The 16,544-nt window shown below is 50.2% G+C and overlaps 1 protein-coding gene across 2 annotated transcripts in view; it reads right to left on the bottom strand.

Moving 5' to 3' along the window:
* ZFYVE28 (zinc finger FYVE-type containing 28) overlaps window positions 1-16,544 on the bottom strand; it is a 158,440-nt gene that overhangs the window by 33,532 nt on the left and 108,364 nt on the right. For both annotated transcript variants that reach the window (XM_029064186.2, XM_029064185.2), the window contains exons 7-8: window positions 11,441-11,542; window positions 4,536-5,849 (exon numbers count right to left, since the gene is read on the bottom strand). In XM_029064186.2, coding sequence (XP_028920019.1) covers window positions 4,536-5,849; window positions 11,441-11,542 — 1,416 coding nt within the window. The remainder of the gene's footprint in view (window positions 1-4,535; window positions 5,850-11,440; window positions 11,543-16,544) is intronic.

The raw sequence follows: 16,544 nt of genomic DNA, 5'->3' as shown, positions 1-16,544 counted from the left end.
TACTATTGAATGAATACGTGACCCCCGTTTTGTAGGAGCACTGATGGGTTTTTTAGGAGCACTGTGGAACCGGTGAATTCAATCGTATTTATTGAGCACTTACTGTGTGCAGAGCACTTTACTAAGCCCTTGGGAAAGTACAATACAGCAATAAAGAGAGACAATCCCTGCCCACAACAAAGCGGGCATCAGTGGCATCAGGCACCTTTAGTCTGGAAGCGTGTTTTGGGCAGGGAACATGTTTGCCAGTTTGGTTGTATTGTACTCTCCCAAGTGCTCAGTACAGAGTGAGTGGTCAATAAATACCACTGATTGATCAAGAAACAGCCCAAGAATGCTAGGTCAGACGCTGAATAGACGAGATGGACTTCCATGACATTTATTTACTGAATTATTTCCTCTTGTTATTTTGTCCTGTCCAACATGCTCTCTCTCTTGTTACATCCTCCTGCCCCCACTGTTTGCTCATTATTTTGTATTGTACCCTCACAAGCGTTTAGTACAGTGTTCTGCCCACAGCAATCGCTCAATAAACACCACTGATTGATTGATAGATTATTTCTAGCAATGTGCCTTTCCCATTAGATAGGGAGTGCCCTGAAGCTTGGGAATCAATCAATCAATCAATGGTATTTATTGAGCACTTACTATAGGCAGAATAATAATAATAATAATAATAATAATAATGGTATTTGTTAAGTGCTTACTATGTGCCAAGCTATGTTATAAGCGCTGGGGTAGATACATGGTAATCAGGTTGTTCCACGTGGGGCTCACAGTCTTAATCCCCGTTTTCCAGATGGGTAACTGAGGGACAGAGAAGTTAAGTGGCTTGCCCAAGGTCACACAGCAGGCAAGTGGCAGAGCCGGGATTAGAATCCACGTCCTCTGACTCCCAAGTCTGTGCTTTTCCACTGAGCCATGCGAATTCTTTATTTGGTACTTAGGAAAGTACAATCCAATAGAATTAGCAGACACATTCCCTGCCCATAATGGGCTTGAAGTCTAGGGGGGAGACTGACGTTAATATATTTTATAATATTTAATTTCAAGATATGTACATAAGTGCTGTGGCAAATACCAAATGTCCAAAGGTCACGGATCCGAGTGCAGAGATGACGCAGAAGGGAGAGGGAGCCGGGGAAAAGAGGGCTCAATCAGGGAAGGCCTCCTGGAAGAGACGTGACCTTACATGTCTCCTTGAAAGAGATAGGGGAACATGGGCCGCGATTCCGCTGCACTCTCCCGAGCGCTCAGCACAGTGCTCCGCGCTCGGAAGGCAGCCCTTGGATACCGCTGATTGATTGGCTGGTTCACCACGGACCCGAGGCCGACCCCGGTGGCGGCCGCGAACGGCGATGGGTGGGCTGGGGGTGGGGAATGGGGGAGAGGGAAGGGGTGTTGTTTTTATGGTTGCTGCTTGCCCCTGCTCCCCAGCCCCCAGCCCTCCACCCTGTCTTGGTCACCTCCACAGGGGCCACGGTAGTCCCCCTTGCCACCCAAACCGATGCCTACACAGGAGACGATGGGGCGAGGGGCACACAGGAGAAGCAGCGTGGCTCAGTGGAAAGAGCCCGGGCTTTGGAGTCAGAGGTCATGAGTTCGAATCCCAGCTCTGCTACTTGTCAGCTGTGTGACTATGGGCAAGTCACTTAACTTCTCTGTGCCTCAGTTCCCCCATCTGTAAAATGGGGATCCAGACTGTGAACCCCACGTGGGACAACCTGATTCCCCTGTGTCTACCCCAGCGCTCAGAACAGTGCTCGGCACATAGTAAGCGCTTAACAAATCCCAAAACGGAAAAAAAAGTGGCCGAGCCGGGATTTGAACCCATGACCTCTGACTCCCAAGCCTGGGCTCTTTTCACTGAGCCACACTGCTTCTCTAAGAAAGCAGCCAATGATGGAGAGGACCCCTGGGTCTGGGGAAGGAGTGCTTTCCAAGGGTTTCTGACGAGCTGGAGCATATGCTCTCGGGGCAGACGGACAGTGAGGAAACCCCTGCGCCCCTAGAACGAGATGGCCACGGTCCATCCGATCCCTGGCTAAGTACGAGGGAAGAGCAGCAGGGAGAAGCAGTGTGGCCCAGTGGAAAGAGCCCAGGCCTGGGAGTCGGAGGACCTGGGTTCTCTGTGTCTCAGTTCCCTCATCTGGAAAATGGGGATTCAATAACCGCTCTCCTTCCTGCTTGGATTGTGAGCCCTGTGTGGCCCAGGAACCATCTGACCTGATTATCGTGTATCTTCCAGCGTGGCTCAGTGGAAAGAGCAAGGGCTTTGGAGTCAGAGGGCATGGGTTCGAATCCCGGCTCGGCCACCTGTCAGGTGTGTGACTGTGGGCAAGTCACTTAACTTCTCTGCGCCTCCGTTACCTCATCTGTAAAATGGGGATTAAGACTGTGAGCCCCACGTGAGACAACCTGATTCCTCTGTGTCTACCCCAGTGCTTAGAACAGTGCTCTGCACATAGTAAGCACTTAACAAATACCAACATTATTATTCCCCAGCGCTTAGAACAGTGCTTAACCCACAAAAAGCACTTAAATACCACAATAATTATTATCAAACCCATTATTGTTGTTTTATTATTATTGTTAGTGACGGGCAGCAACCCGGCGGGTAGGGTGAGAGGGTGTGGCCAGGCTTGGGTGACTGCCTTCCAATAGGCTGGTTTCTTTCTTAGATCCCAGGACACTGGAGGAGATGAGACTTGTTATTGTCAACCCCCATCAAGAGCCCCATTAATAATAAATAATAATAATGATAATTCATTTATTCAATCTCATTTACTGAGCACTTACTGTGTGCAGACCACTGTACTAAGTGCTTGGAAGGTACAATTCAGCAATAAAAAGTGACAATCCCTGCCCATACCGGGCTTGTAGTCTAGAGATAATAATACTGGTATTTGTTAAGTGCTTCCTAGGTGCCAGGCACTGTAATAATAATAATAATGTTGGAATTTGTTAAGCGCTTACTATGTGCCGAGCACTGTTCTAAGCGCTGGGGTAGACACAGGGGAATCAGGTTGTCCTACATGGGACTCACAGTCCTAATCCCCATTTTACAGACGAGGTAACTGAGGCACCGAGAAGTTAACTGACTTGCCCAAAGTCACACAGCTAATTAGTGGCCGAGCCAGGATTCGAACCCATGACCTCTGACTCTAAAGCCCATGCTCTTTCCACTGAGCCACGCTGCTTCTCTGTACTAAATGTTAGGGCAGATACTAGCGAATCAAATTAGACAGAGTTTCTGTCTCACAAGGGGCTTCTAGTCTTAATCCCCATTTTACGCATGAGGGAACTGAGGCTCAGAGAAGTGAAGTGATTTGCCCTAGGTCACACAGCACATGAGTGGCAGAGCTGGGATTAGAACCCAGGTCTTTCTGACTCCCAGGCCCCTGCTCCAACCACTAGGCCACGCTGCTTCTCCGCCTGGAGAAGAGTAACATTTTTAGAAAACTGGCAGATCAACACTTGCTCTCGATCTGCAGGTCACCTGCCACTGAGGGGCCAGAATTCTAGAAATGTCTCGGGAGGCAGGGATTCAGGCTGCTCTGCTCTAAAAATAATAATAATAATGATGATGGTGGTATTTATTAAGCGCTTACTATGCCCCAGACACTGTAGTAAGCACTGGAGTGGATACAAGCAAATTTGGTCCTACATGGGGCTCACAGTCTCAATCCCCATTTTACAGATGAGATAACTGAGGCACAGAGAAGTGATGTGACTTGCCCAAAGCTCCCACAGCAAACAGGTGGCGGAGCTGGGATTACTGACTCTCTATCAATCGATCCAGGGTGTTTATTGAGCACTTACATTATGCAAAGAGCACTGTACTAAGCGCTTGGGAGAGTACAATATAACTACATTGGCAGACGCATTCCCACAGTGAGCTCACAGGCTCCATGTTCCTGGTGACTCGGGTCACTCCACTGTCACCCGGCCAGGAGCAATCCAGGTTCCCATTCTCTATTGTCACCCGACCTTCCATTAGCACCATTAGGAGGATCCGAACAAGAGAATAAGTGACTCAAACGCCCCTCTTCCCCACATGACACTTTATCTCAATCAAACGACTGCTCTTTCACAGCGGCTGAGAAGTAGCCAAACAGTGATAACAGATTACGCATTGTGCTAAATGCCATTTCTGAATTACCTCGAAATGTCAACCGAGAAATGGGAGGGGGATTAGCGGAGAATTATTTTCGGCGCAAGGCAGATGCTGTGGTCCCCGTCCGTCCCGGGGCTAAGGGGACACTGGGAATTCCATTTTGTGGAGCAATTCAAGTGGAAGTGAACAAGCATTCTCTAGCTGGGCCCAAAACACCCAAAGGGCAGATCTAAGAGGAAGTAAAAACGCTCTTCCTGGAGTCAACAGTTCCTCCTCCTGGAACACGGGATTACCGTGAAAGCCAACAGAGGCCGGGGCCTGGCCACTGAGGCCTGGTCACGGCGGACTTACAAAACCCCCCTCCCCCTGCTCCTCTCGTTCTGGTCCAGACGCGATGCCCGTCGGCCTGGTCACTTACCTCGACCCCGACCTGGCCCGGGCCTCTTCCTTTCCTCCCGTCTCCCCGGTCTCCTCTCCGCTGGGCTCGGCCCGCCTCCGGTCCGGATGGCATCCGTTCTCGTCCATGTCCTCCGGGAGCGGGAGCTCCGATTGTCCTTCTGGTCCAGGGTGGGAGCCCGAGGCGGGGGGCGGTCGCCTCGGGGCCGAGCAGGACAGCGGGGCTTCCTCCCTGCCGGAGGGTCTCTCCGTGGGCAGGGCCGAAGCCGTTGCGGTTTTGGCCGTCTCTTGGGTGGGCTCTGGGCCGCCCGGCTTCTCTAGGAGGTCCTTCTCCTTGGACTTGACCAAGTTGTAAGAAGCGTGGATGACCTTTCCCTGCGAGCACTGGGCCTGCAGGCTCTCGGAGGGCTCCTCCCTGCTGTCCTCGCAGCTCCCGCAGCACACGCACGAGTTGATCAGACAGTTCGTCGCTGCCAGACTGAGTTTGGGGGACCCGCTCCCCTCATCCTCCTCGCCCCTTTCCTCCTTCTCCTCCTCCTCCTCCTCGTCCTCCTCCTCCCCGGGGCGAGGCTCGGGCCCAGCCGCTCCGGCCGGGGGCGCGTCGGCCGCCGTGGGCGATTTGGGGTTGAAGATGACCGTGGCGGAGATCTTCATCCCGCCGGTGCGGTGGGCGATGATCTCAGCGGTCTCGGCGGGGTCGGGTCCGGCGTCCCAGCCGCCCAGGTAGAGCTGGGGCTCCAGGCAGGAGCAGGAGTTGGGCAAGGAGTCGGGCCCGCAGCCCTCCCCCGCGGTGATGGTGTTGTTGTTATTGCTCAAGTCGTCCTCCGGCCCCTTGGACGGGGCACCGTGGGCGGCCGCCTCCTCGACCAGGCCCGGCGGCCTAACGTGGGGCCCGGCGGCCCAGGCGAGAGCTTCTGCGGCCACCTCGGGCCCGGTCGGGCCTTCTCCCGCCCCGTCGAGGTCGTCCATGAAGAAGACCCGGTCGTCGGGGTCGGCCGCCCGAGTTGGGGTCGGCCGCCGGCCGGGCGATGCCTCGGGGCTCTCCCTGGGCCGGTGGGCCGGAGATGGGCAGGTGCTGGGCGGGGAGAGGAGGGAGGACATTTCGTCGCCCACGCGGTGGACCATGCGGTTGAGCTGCTCCAGCTCCTGCTGGTCGTACTGCATGGAGCAGGCCAGCTCGGCCTCGGGCGGGTCGGCCTTGGCCTCGGGCCGCTCGGAGGGCAGGACGGCGAGGGCCGGGGCCGCCACCGGCACGGGGAACTCCAGGTCCTGGGAGATGCAAAGGCTCCGCTCCAGGGCGTGCAGCTCCTCCTCCGTCAGTGTCTGCAGCAGGTCCCTGCCAGGGCCAGAAGGACAAATGGCCATCAGTTTCCGGGTCGCCAAGCCCAGGGGGGACGGGCGCAGCAGTGTGCGCGTCGCCCTGACGACCCCCGACCCAAACACCGTGACCGCCCGGTGCCTGGGGGAAGGGGGTTGGACTCACAGCACGTAGAGACCCCACGGAACTGAGAGCCCGGGACCACTTTTTACGAAAGCTCAGTCTGCTTCACTCGAGGGGCTATGCCCAATGGAGGGTATTCAAAACCCTACTGGATGGTGAGAATGGGGAGGAAGAGGAGAAGGAGGAAGACGATGGTGAGGTAGAGGAGGTGGTGGACAAGGAGGAAGAGGAGATGGAGGTGGAGGAGGAAGAGGAGAAGGATGAGGAGGAAGAGGAGGTGGAGAACGAGGTGGAGGATGAGGTGGTGGAGGGGAAGGAGGAAGTGGGGAAGGAGAAGGTGGAGAAGGAGGAGGTGGAGGAGAAAGAGGAAGAGAAGGAGGTGGAAGAGGAAGAGGAAGATGAGGAGGAGGTGGAAGACGAGGTGGAGAACAAGGTGGAGGATGAGGTGGAGGAGGGGAAGAAGGTGGGGCAGGAGGAGGTGGATGAGAAGGTCGAGGAAAAGGTGGAGTAGGAGGTAGAGGAGGAGGAGGTGAAGGAGGAGAAGGTGGAGGAGGAGGTGGAAGAGGAAGAGGAGGTGGAAGAGGGGGAGGAGGAGGTGGAAGAGGAAGGGGAGGAGGTGGAGGAGGAAGAGGCAGAGGAGGAGAGAAGGAGGAAAAGAAGGATGAGGTGGAAAAGGGAGGAGGTGGAAGAGGGGGAGGAAGAGGAACTGGGGTCCCTTTAGTAGTAATAGCATGAATAATAGTATCAATCAAGGCCCCACTGAGAGCAATGCACCATAATGAACATTAATTTCTCTGTCCCTCAGTTCCCTCATCTGCAAAATGGAGATTCTATCCCTGTTCTGTCTCCTACTTAGACTAGGAGCCCCATGTGGGACTTGATATCATATCTTCCCCTGCACTTAGTACAGTACTTGGAGCACAGTACGTGCTTAATAAATACCACAGTCACTATTACTATGAAGTACAAAACAGAAGTACAATCCCTGCCCTCAAAGGACCATCACCCTAATGGGGGGAGACAGACATCAAAATACCATCTACGTGAACCTGCAGGACATCGGACGTGGTCAGTCTGGGGTTGTGGTGTACAGCTGGGGTGCAGGTTGTCTCCGCCTTCTGGATGCTCATCGGTTGGGTACAATAATAATAATAATAATAATGTTGGTATTTGTTAAGTGATTACTATGTGCAGAGCACTGTTCTAAGCACTGGGGAAGATACAGGGTAATCAGGTTATCCCACGTGGGGCTCACAGTTTTAATCCCTCTTTTACAGATGAGGTCACTGAGGCCCAGAGAAGTTAAGTGACTTGCCCACAGTCACCCAGCTGACAAGTGGCAGAGCCGGGATTAGAACCCATGACCTCTGACTCCCAAGCCCGGGCTCTTTCCTCTGAGCCATGCTGCTTCTCTAGGCAGCAGTAATACATTATGGGAGCCACCCAACCCATCCAGGGCCAAGCACCCTGCTGCATAGTGGGAAAAACCAGTGCAGGGGAACCGGGCCAGGTGGTGAAGCTCCAGTAATAATAATAATAATGATATTTGGTAAGCGCTTACTACGTGCAGAGCACTGTTCTAAGCGCTGGGGTAGTTGCAAGGTCATCAGGTTGTCCAGGGTGGGGCTCACCGTCTTCATCCCCATTTTACAAATGAGGGAACTGTGGCACAGAGAGGTCAAGTGACTTGCCCACAGTCACACAGCTGACAACTGGCAGAGCAGGGATTCAAACCTATGACCTCTGATTCCCAAGCCCGGGTTCTTTCCTCTAAGCCACGCTGCTTCTCTAGTAGTCGCCGACATCCCCGCTACAAGAGTGATTGTGGCGATCGAGGTGGCGTGGCCGTGCAGAGAGAGGATGGAACGGGGAGATCCAAGTCTTCTTTTTTTTGTTTTTTTTTTTAATGGTGTTTACTAAGGGCTTATTATGTGTCAAACACTGTTCTACATGCTGGGTTAGATACAACTTAATAGGGCTGGTTACAATACCTGTCTCACTTGGGACTCCCAGTCTAAGTAGGAGGGAGAACAGGTATTGAATCCCCATTTTGCAGATGAGGGAGCTGAGGCTCAGAGAAGAGAACTGACTTGCCCAAGGTCACACAGAAGGCAAGTGGTGGAGCCGGGATTAGAATCCAGGTCCTTCTGACTTCCAGGCCTGTGCTTTATCCACTAGATCACACTGCTTCCCTTGACTCACCTCTGCCACTGGCCAAATGTGGGCAAGTCACTTAATCTAGTGGGTCTCAGTTTCCTTAACTGTAAAATGGGGATTCTACACCTGTTCTCTCTGTAAGTATTTTTCATGGCTGTTCCCTCCTCCCTCCCAACATTAGAGTGTAAACTCCTTGAGAGCAGGGAAGATGTCTTGTGCACCTGTTATATTTTCTCAAACACTCAGTAAAGCGTGCTGCACTTAGTGGTCACTGATAAATATCACCTCTGCTATGATTACTATTATTATTAGTACTATTTGTAAATTGGAAATTGGTCAAAAAATACCAGGGGAGGATTAATGCACTAAGCAGACATCAGTTTAACTGGCATTTTTATGACTACAGTCTCTTAAAAAGAATTTATTGCCTCGCACCCAGTCTCCTTTGCCTGAATTTAACAACTTTTATTTTATTAAAGCTTCCATCAATCATACTCTCTTTTGTTTTAATCCATTTTACCTGGCCCCTAAGTCAATTTTCTTAGGAGCCTGTTCAGACGTCAATTTTTGTAAATGGTAACAGTCTTTCTTTAGAGTTAATTATTCTCTGCGGGCTAAATTCAGGATTGTCACCACGATGAATGCTCAGATTTCAAAAGTATATAAATCAAAAGGCGGCCTGATCGCTTAAGACTATAAAAAGATTAATGAGTACAAGATCTGCCCTTGTAGGGGATTTCAAAGACACTTTATTCAATAATCTCCACAATTTTCAGTAAGTTTGAAGCCAATGAAGCTGCACTGAAAAATGGAAACTGAGTGTGCATTTCTAAAACGGTCAGTGTATGTCTAAAATCCCACTGCAGAGCAGTAAAGTGACCAGAAGGCATTAGCGTCCCAAGATAAGTCCAATTCTGGTAAGAGAATTTGAACCTGTTTTCTGATTATTCTAGAACTCATTTCCTATTGTGTCAGAAACAGCTGCGGGTTGGTTTTTCATGAGAGGAAGGGGGTGGGGGGTGAGAGAAAGGGGGAGAGGGACTGCGGGAGAGCCGGAGAGAGAAAATATGCGTTTGTGTGTCTCTGTGTGTGTCGTGTGTGTGTGTGACTTAAAAAGCTAATGCGGGACCCACGGTCCCTTCAGCATTGTATACACCCACAGACTATCCCTATAAACGTCAAAAATCATAAATACTGCCTTTGTTCAGCTCCAGTGAAAAGCATCCACTCCAACTGCTACCCTAAATAGTTTTGGCTTGGCCGGGTGAAATAATTCACAGTGTCTTTAAATCGAAGGGTTGAACCGTTGCCGTTCAAAGTTTAAAAAGAAGGTCCGTCCTCTGCCAAGTGGTCAGAAGAGGGCCGGGCCTGGGGGATGTAGCGGACAGATCTGCTGCTGCTGCCGGAATCCACGGGGTGGGAACAGCAGCCCCCAATTTCCTGATGTCTTCCCCAAACCACTTGCTGCGGGCCCTGATTTGCAGTTGAGTCAATCTCGCTTTGGCCCCGGTGGGGCAAGTGGGTCACTGAGGTAATTCCTTGTTCATCGACACATCCATCCATCAGTCGACAGCCACTGCGGTCACTGAGGGAAACAGCCTGGCCTAGTGGAAAGAGCAAGGGCCTGGGAGTAAGAAGGCCCCGGTTCTAATCCTGCCTCTGTCATTTGTCTGCGGTGTGGCCTTGGGCAAGTTGCTTAATTCTCTGTGCCTCAGATAACCTCATTTGTAAAATGGGAATTAAGACTGTGAGCCCTAGGTGGGAGGGGGACTGTGTCCAACCAGATTATCCTCTATCTACCCCAGCGCTTAGTACAGTGTCTGGCACATAGTAAGCGCTTAACAAATACTATTATCATTATCATCATCATGACCCCGACATAGTTTTTCCTGCCTTAAAAAAAAAAAAAAGGAAAAACCCAAGCCCAAACCCACCATCAGCATGAACCTTAGATTCTCTTTCTGGGGTAGAAGGGGTAAAAATGTACTCCTTTTGTCAAACAATCCAGAGGGGAATGAAACCAGAGTTCCAATGAATACCTTTCTTTTATAATTCACAGTAAATAAAGTACAGCCTGGAAAGGCCACTTGTGACAGTTGCAATATATTTCCTTTCACTACTGCTTTAAAAACATCACACCAGAAACGGGCTTCTGAAGCTTCTTCTGTGTCTTGATTTTCAAAGCATGACCTCCAGCCGAGAGGGTTTCATTCCGGGTGTGGAGAGCGGCAGGGGGGCCAGGATGGACTTTGAAGGCCCCTTATACCACAGTTTGAATCGGTTACGCTTCCCCGGGGTCCCAAGATGACGTCCGTCCAGGAGGCAAGTCAGTTGGCTTCCCCGTAAAAGGGAAACGCAGACCTCTTCCAGGCGATTGAAAAGTTTGTTGTTTCTGAATTGGATTTGGGAAGCGGGATCGATCACGCCGTAATTACACGGGGATCATTAGCACGTCATCTGCAAGGGCCGAACTGACGGCGTGGAGACAGATTTGGCTAATTCCTCGCCCGAGATCGTCGCTCGGGTCTCCAACTCGTCGGCCGGGCCCCAATCTACTTGGGAGAGGAGAAAGGCCCTGCGCCACTACAACAGATAGGGCGCGAACCAATCAATTTCTCCACCCGGATTCTCCATCCTGGAGTCTCAGGATCGAGGCTCAGCCACCATTCTCGAGCCCAGCCCTTAGAACACTACATGACACACAGTAAGTGCTGAACAAATGATGATGATGATGGCATTTGTTAAGCACTTACTACATGCCAAGCGCCATTCTAAGCGCTGGGGTACTTACAACATAATCAGGTTGTTCCACATGGGTCTCACACTCTTAATCCTCATTTTACAGTTGAGGTAACTGAGGCATAGAGAAGTTAAGTGACTTGCCCGAAGTCACACAGCCGACAAGCGGCGGAGCCGGGTACCATTAAAAAAAAGAGACACTCATCTAACCCGTGACTGAATGGAGAGTCTGGGGTGGCAGGGCCTCGTGACCTTTAATAGGCCAAAGGAAGAGAGCCGGACGTGGTTATCGTGAGTCGATGGAGGGATTTAAGGTTGAGTCTTGGCCAGCACTTGGGGAGAGGAGCAGGAAAATTGTCTCTAGAGAGTCAAGGGACAACAGGACACGATGACACCGAGACACGGGGTGGCATTATGCGATGGGAGTCGGGGAGGGCTTGTGGAAGGAGAGGCAAATCCAAAAGCCATAAATGGTGATGAAATGGGAAGTTCTACACTCGTGAGGCTGATCTTCCACTTCACATGCCAGGGTCACACATTTTTTAACAAGGAGGCAAAGGAAAACATCCAGAAAATCAAGTCGAACTTGCCTTATTTTTCTTAGCAAGGTGTGGAAGGGTCTAAACAGCTCAGACATATCTTCGGGTTTATGGTCCAGGTTCAAAGGCCCCTCTGAGTACACAACAAGCCCACTGCGTTCAAAACACAAAAAACAATTCTCACTTTTGACCTGGTCCTCAGGCAAAACAGTGAACCAATCAAATGACCGACGTGAGCTTAACACCCGAGACAACAGTCGAACTACTTTCCAAAATGCCTCTGTCCAGGAATCCTCCTCTCCATCACGGGCCTCGCCTCTCATTTTTGGCAACTGGAAAGCAGCCTGATGGAAAGAGTACAGGCCTGGGAGTCGGAGGACCTGGGTTCTAATCCCGACTCCGCCACTTATCTGCTGTGGGACCCTGGGCAAGTCATTTCACTACTCTGGGCCTCAATTCCCTTATCTGCAAAATGGGGATTCAATACCTGGTCTCCCTCCTACTTGGACTATGAGCCCCATGTAGGACAGGAACAGTGTCTGACCTGATTATTGATTAACTTGCATCTTTAGCATGGCTTAGCAGTGTGTTTGGCACATAGTAACAGCGTAACAAATACAATAATAATTGGCAGAGGATACCATTTTGGAAGCTCCCCTGCTGAACCGATGTGCCTGAAGGTGCCCTGCAATGAACCTACAATGAGCAGCACAGTGGCCCAACGGAGAGACAGAGTAAGGGCCTGGGAATCAGATGGACCTGAGTTCTAATCCTGACCCCGCCACTTGACTGCTGCGTATTCTTGGGCAAGTCACTTCACTTCTCTGGGCCTCAGCTAACTCATCTGTACAATGGAGATTCATCAGTCGGTCAGTCGTATTTATTGAGCGCTTACTAGGTGCAGAGCACTGTATTAAGCACTTGAGAGAGTATAACAGAACAGAATTAGCAGACACGTTCCCTGCCCATGATGAGCTTAGAGTTTAGAGGGGGAGACAGGGATTGATATGACTGAATAAATAATTTATAATACATAATTTATGGATATGTGCATAAGTGCTGTGGGGTTGCTGGTGGGCAAATAGCAAGAGTCCAGAGTTATAGTTTGAAATGCACAGTTGCTGCAGAAGGGAGAGGGGGTCTGGAAAAAGAAGGCTTAAATGGGGAAGGCCTCTTGGAGGAGAGGTGACCTTAGTAATGCTTTGAATGTAGATTGCTTAGTAATGCTTTGTGGGATTAATAATAATAATAATAATGGTGGCATTTGTTAAGCGCTTACTATGTGCAAAGCACTGCTCTAAGCACTGGAAAGGATACAAGGTGATCAGGTTGTCCCACGTGGGGTTCACAGTCTTTATCCCCATTTTACAGATGAGGTCACTGAGGCCCAGAGAAGTGAAGTGACTTGCCCAAAGTCACACAGCTGACAAGCGGTGGAGCCGGGATTTGAACCCACGATCTCTGACTCCCCAGCCCGTGCTCCTTCCACTGAGCCATGCTGCTTCTCTAGATTAATACTAAGAGCCCCATGTGGGACATGGACTGTGTCCAGTGTGATTAGCTTCTATCTACCCCAGGGCTTAGTACAGTGACTGGCCCACGGTAAGCGCTTAAAATATACAATAAGAAAAAAAAAACACTCTCCCAAAAAGGGCTATGTCTTTAAGCCCTGGCCCCCCGGCAGCTCTCAGGAGCTTGCCCTGTCACATTCACTAATAATAATAATAATAATGGTATTTGTTCATTCGTTCATTCAATAGTATTTATTGAGCACTTACTATGTGCAGAGCACTGTACTAAGCACTTGGAATGTAACATACATTAAGTGCTTACTACTTGCCAAGCACTGTTCTAAGCCCTTGGGTACATACAAGGTAACGAGGTTGTCCCACATGGAGCTCACAGTCTTAATCCTCATTTTACAGATAAAGTAACTGAGGCACAGAGAAGTTGAGCGACTTGCCCAAAGTCACACAGCTGATAAGTGGCAGAGCTGGAATTAGAACCCAAGACCTCTGACTCCCAAGCCCGGGCTCTTTCCACTAAAGCCACGCTGCTTCTCACTAATCCCAGTGCCACGTTCAGGGGTTGTTACCTGCAGCCCTGTGACGTGCTGAGCTCTGGTCAAGCTCGGGACACCAGTCAAACTCCCTCTAGATCCCCAGCAACTTTCCAGCCTAAACATGGAGGGCAAACACCCGTTTCGGCAGAATTGAGCGCCCCGGCAAATGGAATCAAAGGTTCTCGCGGGATTAGTCTGTTCCTACATTGGAAAGGCTGTCGACTTCTACGAAATCTGAAGAAAAACACTGCGTGGGCTTTCCAAAATTATCTATCATTCTACGAATGGTATTTATTGAGCCACTCACTGTGGGCAGAGCACTGTATGAAGCGCTTGGGAGAATACAGAGTTGGTAGACAAATTCCCTGCCCACAACAAGCTTACAATCTAGAGAGGGAGACAGACTTTAATATAAATAGATTAAGGATATCTATGCAGGTATAAAAAAAAAAGTTGGTCAGGTAGGAAGGAATGTTTGATTAGTTCTTGAGGCTCATGAAAGGTTTCCTTGCAAAGGGTCAGGGTTTGGCCTGGCGACTCCTCCAAGAGGCCTTCCCTGACTAAACCCACCTTTCCTCTTCTCCCTCTGCCTTCTGCGTCACCCTGACTTGTTCCCTTCATTCATACCCCTCTCCAGCCCCACAATGCTTAATAATAATAATTGTGGCATTTGTTAAGCGCTTACTACGTGCCAAGCACTGTCCTAAGTGCTGGGGTGATACAAGCAAATCACGTTGGACACAGTCCTTGTCCCATGGGGGGCTCACAGTCAAAATCCCCATTTTCCAGATGAGGTAACTGAGGCACAGAGAAGTGAAGTGACTTGCCCACAGTCACACAGCTGACAAGTGGCAGAGTCGGGATAAGAATCCATGACTTTCTGACTCCCAGGCCCGTGTTCTATCCACTATGCCGTGCTACTTCTCTAAGTCCATATCTGTAATTTATTGATTTCTATTAATATATGTCTCCCCCTCTAGACTGTAAGTTTACTGTGAGCAGGGAATGTTGTCTTTTGATCATTACATCGTATTCTCCCAAGCGCTTAGTTCAGGGCTCTGCACACAGTAAGCGCTCAATAAATACGAATGAATGAAGGAAGGAAGGAATGACTCTCTCAGAACCGGTAGGAGGAGAGATGATCAAGGCTGTCCTTTCCTTCCGAGCACTATTTTCAATCATCCGCGTGAGGATCCTGTCACGCCACTGCCCTCGAACGTGACACTGAAAATAATATTTCTTGGGCAAGAGGGGGAACGCGGGTAAAGGTGTGCATTAATGAAGCAGATCTGAGATGCAGGGAAAAGGAACTTTGGTCTCCCTCTTCCTGATAGCGAATTTGGCGGCAAACTGTCTAAGGGGTCTGGCTTTCAAACTGGGGATGTTCATCATTACAGAGAAGCGGCGTGGCTCAGTGGAAAGAGCCCGGGCTTGGGAGTCAGAGGTCATGGGTTCGAATCCCCGCTCTGCCACTTGTCAGCTGTGTGACTGTGGGCAAGTGACTTAACTTCTCTGGGCCTCAGTTACCTCATCTGCAAAATGGGGATGAAGACTGTGAGCCTCACGTGGGACAACCTGATTACCCTGTATCTAACCCAGCGCTTAGAACAGTGCTCTGCACAAAGTAAGCACTTAACAAATACCAACCTTATCTTTTTGCCTTTGATGGACCTTGTTCCAGGAAGCACATGAAAGCAGGCAGATAAAAGTGTTCAGTTCTGCCCACCTCCAGGCCCGCCACTTGTCTGCTCTGCGGCCATGGGAAGCAGCGTGGCCTAGTGGACAGAGTCCGGGCCCAGGAGTCATTTATTCATTCATTCAATAGTATTTATTGAGCGCTTACTCTGTGCAGAGCACTGGACTAAGCGCTTGGAATGGACAAATCGGCAACAGATAGAGACAGTCCCTGCCCTTTGACGGGCTTACAGTCTAATCGGGGGAGAAGATCATGGGTTCTAATCTCAGCTCCACCACGTGAATGCTGTGTGATCTTCACTTCTCTGGGCCTCAGTTTCCTCATCTGTAAAATGGGAATTAAGACTGGGAGCCCTTTGTGTCCAAACCGATTTGTTTTATCTAGCCCAGTGCATAGAACAGTGCCTGGGACATAGTGCTTAAGAAAAACCATAATTATTGTTATTATTTTTATTATTGAGTCACTTCACTTTTCTCTACCTCAGTTACCTCATCTGTAAAATGGAGATTAAGACTGCGAGCCCCATGCGGAACAGGGACTGTGTCCAACCCGAATTGTTTGTATTCCCACCACCCCCATGGTGTTTAATACAGTACCTGGCAAGCACTAGGTGCTTAACAAATACCTCAGTTACTATTATTCCTATAAATGGGAGAGTGTAGCAGTGTGCTGGTCAGGAGGACTAGGTGCAGGCAAAGGATGTGGTATTTGAAGGACTCTCTGGACAGAGAAGCAGCATAGCTCAGTGGAAAGAGCCCGGGCTTGGGAGTCAGAGGTCATGGGTTTGAATCCCCACTCTGCCACTTGTCAGCTGGGTGACTATAGGCAAGTCGCTTCACTTTTCTAGGCCTCAGTGACCTCATCTGGAAAATGGGGATTAACACTGTGAGTCTCACGTGGGACAACCTGACTACTCTGTATCTACCCCAGCACTTGGAACAGTGCTCTGCACATAGTAAGTGCTTAACAAATACCAACATTATTATTATTACAGACAATTTTGCCCCAGTTGACTTCAGAGAATAACCTCAGCAAACAACAAGGAGGCAGTGTGGCCTAATGGAAAGAATTTGGGATGGGGCGGCAGGGTGCCCAGGTTCTTGCTCTGGCTCTGCCACTGGCCTGCGGTGTGACCTGGGCAAGTCCCTTGACCTTTCTGGGCCTGTTTCATCATCTGGGAAATGGGTCTAAGATACCTGCCCCTTGGTAGTAGCTAAGCAGCAAGAATCAACGTGGTCTAGTGGGTAAAACATGAGACTGGGGGTCAGGGGACCTGGATTCTAATCCCGGCTCCACCACGTGTCTGCTGTGTGACCCTGGGTGAATCACTCCACTTAATAATGTTGGTATTTGTTAAGCGCTTACTATGTGCAGAGCATTGTTCTAAGCGCTGGGGT

Source organism: Ornithorhynchus anatinus, chromosome 4 (assembly GCF_004115215.2).
Source record: "Ornithorhynchus anatinus isolate Pmale09 chromosome 4, mOrnAna1.pri.v4, whole genome shotgun sequence".
In the NCBI taxonomy this organism is placed as follows: Eukaryota; Metazoa; Chordata; class Mammalia; order Monotremata; family Ornithorhynchidae; genus Ornithorhynchus; species Ornithorhynchus anatinus.
The sequence above is the reverse complement of the archived record's forward strand: the minus strand, read 5'-3'. Positions and strand labels throughout refer to the sequence as shown.